Source organism: Semicossyphus pulcher, unplaced genomic scaffold (genome assembly GCF_022749685.1).
Source record: "Semicossyphus pulcher isolate SPU_LCO1_2020_fin unplaced genomic scaffold, fSemPul1.0.p SCAF_14, whole genome shotgun sequence".
Lineage (NCBI taxonomy): Eukaryota > Metazoa > Chordata > Actinopteri > Labriformes > Labridae > Semicossyphus > Semicossyphus pulcher.
This window is the reverse complement of record NW_027211648.1, coordinates 931,358-937,500: the sequence shown is the minus strand read 5'-3', so window position 1 is coordinate 937,500 and position 6,143 is coordinate 931,358. Positions and strand designations below refer to the sequence as shown.

Here is a 6,143-nt window from a genome sequence, read left to right as displayed (position 1 = left end):
GGTAGGTCTTCTAACTTCCTGTGTCGCTGTGGAGGAGACGAAAGCAGCTCCCTGGTTGGAGGAGAGAGGTCAGCTGATGCAGTGTCCTCCTCTCTGATTGGTGCAGCAGGCGGGGAGTCAGGTTGAGTTGGAGAATCGGGAACATCGGGCAGGCTGTAGAGGTGTTTCTTCGGTGAAAGTGGTGGTGATGCAGGACGAGAAGATCTCTGTGCAACTGGAGGAGGAGGAGGAGGCACAGTGGGAGCAACAAGCGCTCTGATTGGTGGAGGAGAGTCAGGTGGTGTAGTCAGCTTCTCAGAGTGACGTTCTGTAGAAGAGGCTCTTGGTTTTGGAGCCAGAAGAGGTTTGGATCTGGGTCTAGGACGAGGGTCATCCTCAGGAGTCTCTGTAGATGGAGAGGAGACGGAGGTGCGAGGGGAGGAGGGAGGTTTGGGAGGAGGAGACTGGGGACGTTTTGGTGTCAGGGATTCTGAGCGGCTTTGACTTCTCCTTGGCTTCAGAGTCGGGCTGGAGCTGGGACTATCAGAGGAACTGCTGGACTCTTCTTCTGCCTCTGATGTCTTCCTGCTGGCACCAAAGCGTCTGGTGGAGTCTGGGTCCTGGTGGAGAGACGGGCCGGGTGGGGAGCTAGCAGAGGCTGTAAGACTTGGTTTCCTATCCAGCACAGACGGCCGGATCGTTCTGTCTGTCCGGCCGCCGCTGACTCGACGGATGTCTCTGGAGGAGGAGATCTTCTGGGTGTTTGGATCTGAAGGTTTCCTCTTCAGGGATAAAACTCTGGCTGGAGGTTTTCTGTCCTCAGAGTCCACGTTTTCATTTCCATGAAGATTCAGTCTCTTCTCCCTCTGAGAGACCAAGAACATATTCAGACTTAAAGATGAGCTCTTTTCATAATTTGGCTCTTTATTGCTTCCATAGAAAAGTAATATTATTTAATAATATATATATTTATATATATAAATATTCCTTTAAGAGAGAACAGCCTTCAATAAACAAACCTTTCACCCATCTTCTTAAGTTAACCAACCTGTGTTTTCTTCTTCTGCAGCGCGATGAAGCGGTCGCTCTGGGCCTGGATCATGGCCTCCAAGTCCTCCTGCCTCTTCAGCAGCTCCATCACATCAGACACAGAGTCCTGAAGGCAACCAAAAGACATGTTCATGGACGTGTTTTAAATGTGTTGCTTTCCCTTTCAGATGTGCCTGTCGTCTCTCACAGCTGGTTAACCTCCCTCCTCCTCCTGAGCTGTGTCTGATGAACTCTCCTGCTGCTTCCAGCTCCTTCAGGCTGACCAGTGCCCAGTGTGATGAGCTGTTAGCTCGGATCAGTACCAGGATTTCTCTGATAAACACCAACTACCAGCACTGATCCTGTCCCTTTCCTTGCCCCTCCATTCTTTACTGGAACAGTTTAACCCCTAAACTTCTTGGTTATCTCCACACAGTCCTGGACGACTCCTCAGTGAGGTTCAGACTTACCCCGTAATCCTCGGCCATCAGTGTGTTTTCGTAGGAGCTCAGCCAGCGCTCCGCCTGCTCCAGCTCCCTCTGCAGGAGTGCGATCTCCAGCTCCTCCTCATACAGCAGCCTGGTTTCCTCCCAAACCTTTTGCAGCTGCACCTCCAGCTCCTCCAGGTCAAAGACACGCTCCTCCACCTTAAAGAGGACCACAACATTTTCAGTTATCAGCAGACGATCCTCTTTATAACATTTCACCTTTGTGTGGGTGTTTACCACCTCCTGGGACATGAAGTTTCCCTCCTTCAGAAGACGCCTCCCCTCCTGTTTCACTGCCTGGGATTTGCCGAGCTGTCTGTCCATCTGGACGCGATACTCCTCATGCTTTTGAATGAGCTGCTCCAGGTCAGCTCCCTCCATGGTCAGAGCCTCCCCTCGTACCAGAGACAGCATCTCCTTCAGCCAGGCCCTGTGACACAAGACAGGCATCAGACTTTTCCCAGTGATCTTTTAAATACTGTACATCCTGTCATCTTTACAATATCCCCGCTGATGGGTCTCTGAAATGTAGATGTGTCACACATTTACTACAGCTTGAATCTTCACACTAGATGTAGAAGTAAAAGTGACTCTAACACCTACATGAGTTCAGTCAGGTGTGATAAGTATTTCTGCACGTCTTCAGCCCGGCCCAGTCGGGCCCGGCGTTGGGAGGCCTTGTCCTGGATGCTGGTCCAGCAGATCTCCAGCTCCTCCAGCCTCTGACTCACAGCCTGTCGGGCCTGAGGCTGTCGTCTGCTCAGAGCCCGGCCCTCCTCTCTGCTCCTGCTCACCTCCTCAGAGATCAGACCCAGGTCCCTCTGATGGACGACAGCGACAACATGGCGGGTAAATGATTACTGTTTTATAAGCTACATCACACCTGATGGGTTTTCAACCACATATGCCAAACATTTGCTATTTCAAGCATCTTTAAGACCATCTGTTACGCCCAAACAAACATCGCCCTGGTTACGGACGAGGCTTCTTCCTGCCTGCTGGGTGTTTCCTACCTCCAGCGCCTCGTGTTGTCTCAGCAGAGTCTGGATGGAGTGCAGGTCGTGCTCCTGCTCCTCTGAATCCAGCACGGCCTCCTTCTCAGCCATCCAGCCCTTCAGCTCATCCACATCATGATTAAACTGATGAATCTCCCTCGCTGACTGCAGGTCCTGGAGGACACAGAACAAACTGTGACCCTCATGTCCGCTTTCCTCTCACACTAAAACCCCCGCAGGTATCTGTGCACTGTGTCCCACCTGCTCTCGGGTCCTGATGCTGCTGTTCAGGTCTTCCCACAGCCGGCTGAGGGCGTCGTCCCGCCTTCGGGCCTGGTCGTCCTGCTGCAGCCCTCTGCTCAGCTGCTGAACCGAGGTCAGGCGGCTCCGACCCAGACCGGACATCTCTGACACCAGAACCTCCAGCTTCTTCTGAAGGACCTGCAGACGAAGGGAGGAGAAGGGGAGGATGAGGAGGGAGATCAATTATAAATGTAGAAGCTTGATGGTGAGCATTTGGATGTGATCGTGACGGCACACAAAGGAACAGCATGTTCGTCATCACGGGTCACCTAACATCTTGAAATTATAGCGAGCATAGTCTTCTTGCATTCGTTTGACTCACCTCTACATCCTCCAGATCTTGTCCGATGTCTTTGGACTCTGCCACAGTCTGCTTGGAGGTCAGCCATGTTTGTAGTTCTTTGGCTTCTCTCTCGAACACATAGAGGCGGAGCTGGTCCTCCAGAGCAGCACGACGAGTGGGGGAAAGTCGAAGGAGCGTCTCAAAGTGTTCAAGGATGTTTGGGAGAGACTCAGCGACCAGGTGGCTGAGACAGAGACACCAGAGATTACCTTGCATTAAAAACAATCTTCATGAGGCACACAAATCACAAACAAGTATATTCGGTCCTCATGAAGACCACTGACCTCGTTTCTCACTCAGAGTCAGATCTGACAGCTGAGTGTTGGTACAGGTAACTGTGTCTCTGCTTACCTGTTGGGGTGTCCGAGGTGCTGCAGCGAGGCTCCGCTCTCCTGCAGCCTCTCCACCGTCCTCCTCTGGTTCTCCAGCTCCACGTCCACAGTGTCCAGCTTCCTCAGCAGAGCCTCGGTCGCCTCCTCGCTCCTCCCACAGTCCCGAGACTCCAAACCTGTCCGCTGCTCCTCCACCCACAGCTCCAGCTCAGACACCTCAACACAAACAGACACACTTGAATGAACTGAAGCACACAAACCATAATGAACAAGCTTTCTTCTTTTGTCTCCGTCAGTGTTACCTCGGCGAGGAAGGTGTGGATGCTGAGTGCCTCGTGAAAGAGTTTCCCTTTCCTCTCCGCCTCCCTCTGCAGCTCCTCGTGGAGGCTCTTCAGCTCCTCCAGACGCTCCCGGATGTCATGAGACGCAAAGTGACGAGCTCTGACCTGCGAGGGTTAACGGAATAAAGTCATGAACATCTTCACCATGTTGTTTCTTTATCTTACAACATCGACTAACAGTACAAAGAGTTTGAATGATGCCTACTCACCAGACTATTCCCCGCCTCCTGAACTGCCTGGACCAATGGGGCGCGGCTTGAGATCTCCTGCGTCACAGCCTGAAAATATTTACAGATTTTTACAATATGGAAAAATAAACAAAAAGAGAAAGACACTATTTACTGTCTCCCACAGCAGCTTCCTGAGTGCAGGACATCCCTTCTGTGTGACTGAAGTGTTTTGTTGTCTTGCACGTCCTCTGCTGTTCTCAGATCTGATTATTCAGCTTAATTAATTTCAGGTATCCTGTCTGTGTCGGGGAGTACCTGGTGTTTGTGGAGCAGCTGCTGGGTGCTGCTCAGGGAGCTCCCCCAGTCTTTAGCTTTGATGGAGGGCAGCCTGTCGCTCAGCCAGGACACCTCCTCCTCCGCGTCTCTGTAGAACTGGAACAGAACCTGCCAGGCCTCCAGGGTTTCCCTCCGGTTCTGCAGAGGCTCCGCCAGACCGTTGTACCTAAGGGAGTATTGTTAGAACATCTGAGCATTACGTAAATGTACGTAAACGTAAACATCATGCTTACAGAGAAACACAGGAGGTCAGATGATCAATACTGGACAGATATATATTCCAGATTTTCTAAACCACTTTATTTGCAGGTCAAACAGCTGACATGCTGCTTATAATCTCTGGTTGCACAGAAAAACTTTGAGCATGTAAATACAGTAAGTATGATGCAGGAAGGAGACCGGAGATGACATTTAATATTTCAGTTCTTTAATTTTCAATATTTATTTCTGCCTGAAGTGATTTTTCTTCTTTTCTTTTTTTGTTTCTAGTAAAAAAACAAACTTCATCCAGAGAGATATTTTTGGGTAAAATACTTTTAAAACTTTTTCGTCCTTGATTTACAAATCACAACTTCTTCTGAAAAGAAAAAACTAAGTCACACATTCAACAGACTTCTCATAACTCATAGAACAGATATCAGACCTGTTGATGGTGTGCGACACTCTGGTCTGGATCTCCTCAGCCAGGAAGTTTCCCTGAGAGTGGAAGCTCTTTGCTGTTTCCATCAGAGCCTGTTCATTAAAAAAATATGATGTATACGAGGTAAAACACGGTGATATAATGCAGCAGAGAAACAGGAGGTAGACACGTGGTGTACCTGGATTCGGTCTCGGTGTCCGTCCACCTCCTCCTCCAGCCCCTGCAGAGCTTTCAGCAGCCGGCTGACGGACGGCAGGTCGCTGCCACAGTCCTCATTGGACAGTTCCCTCTCCACGGAGCCCACGCACTGCTCCATGTCATCCAGGGTACGCTGGAACTGCAGCGCCTGAACGCAACACACACAGTGACAGTCTGAAAACGTTTTTAATGACACGTTTGATTGTTGACATAAGAGAACTGTATTTCTATCTTTACATCTTAATTAGTTGATTTTATTTTGTGAGTTTATTTTAATAGAGCAGAATGCTGAAAGTAAACTCCTATATTCTGCGTGTGCGTGTGTGCGTGTGCGCACCTGGTAGGCCTCCTGCAGTCTGGTTTTCTTCTCCTTGCAGTTGTGGATCAGAGCGTCCCAGCTGTCCGTCAGCTCTCTGAGTCGAGGTTTGACCTTCACTTCAGCTGAACGAGACTCTAACACCTTCTCTCCTTCCTGCACAGAGACGTGACATCATCGCTCAGGTCACACTTACCGTCAGAGCTGGAGGATGTTTTCAGATCTCTTCCAGCACCAATGCTACAGTGAGAAAATACTCTCAAATGTTTCTTCAGTAAAAGTATGTAAGTACAAAAATGTTCTACGTTAATATAAAATATTGTTAGAGAATAATGATTTTTACTGCTGGAGTTGGCTGAGTTGACTGATCAATGACTTTAAATAGTTTAAATAGTAAGAAATAACATCCCAATAACGCAGAGCAGCCTCTCTAACCTTGGCGAGTGTGTCCACTCTGTAGCGGTTAGCGAGGATCTCTGCTTCAAAGCTCTGATGTTTCAGCAGTTTGGCCTGAAGGTTGGTCGGCTCCCTCCAGTTCTCATCCAACGCCACAGCGTTACGCTCATTCAGCCACACACACACCTGGAAAACACACACATTTAATACAGAATAAACACACCTGACCTGACCTGAGCAGCGACAGATTCAGAGCAAGAAAGCAGGATGGAAAAAG

The 6,143-nt window shown here is 49.5% G+C and overlaps 1 protein-coding gene across 1 annotated transcript in view; it reads right to left on the bottom strand.

The window, feature by feature from the left end:
* Positions 1 to 6,143, bottom strand: part of sptbn5 (spectrin, beta, non-erythrocytic 5) — a 38,337-nt gene that overhangs the window by 5,604 nt on the left and 26,590 nt on the right. Inside the window, exons 58-73 of the mRNA XM_069662022.1 lie at positions 5,906 to 6,052; positions 5,492 to 5,626; positions 5,135 to 5,302; positions 4,960 to 5,048; positions 4,296 to 4,482; positions 4,020 to 4,088; positions 3,772 to 3,915; positions 3,489 to 3,685; positions 3,117 to 3,321; positions 2,753 to 2,932; positions 2,510 to 2,665; positions 2,100 to 2,317; positions 1,737 to 1,926; positions 1,479 to 1,655; positions 1,028 to 1,135; positions 1 to 845 (exon numbers count right to left, since the gene is read on the bottom strand). The exon at positions 1 to 845 is cut by the window's left edge and continues 37 nt beyond it. Of these exons, the coding sequence (XP_069518123.1) occupies positions 1 to 845; positions 1,028 to 1,135; positions 1,479 to 1,655; positions 1,737 to 1,926; positions 2,100 to 2,317; positions 2,510 to 2,665; positions 2,753 to 2,932; positions 3,117 to 3,321; positions 3,489 to 3,685; positions 3,772 to 3,915; positions 4,020 to 4,088; positions 4,296 to 4,482; positions 4,960 to 5,048; positions 5,135 to 5,302; positions 5,492 to 5,626; positions 5,906 to 6,052 (3,215 nt within the window). The remainder of the gene's footprint in view (positions 846 to 1,027; positions 1,136 to 1,478; positions 1,656 to 1,736; positions 1,927 to 2,099; positions 2,318 to 2,509; positions 2,666 to 2,752; positions 2,933 to 3,116; positions 3,322 to 3,488; positions 3,686 to 3,771; positions 3,916 to 4,019; positions 4,089 to 4,295; positions 4,483 to 4,959; positions 5,049 to 5,134; positions 5,303 to 5,491; positions 5,627 to 5,905; positions 6,053 to 6,143) is intronic.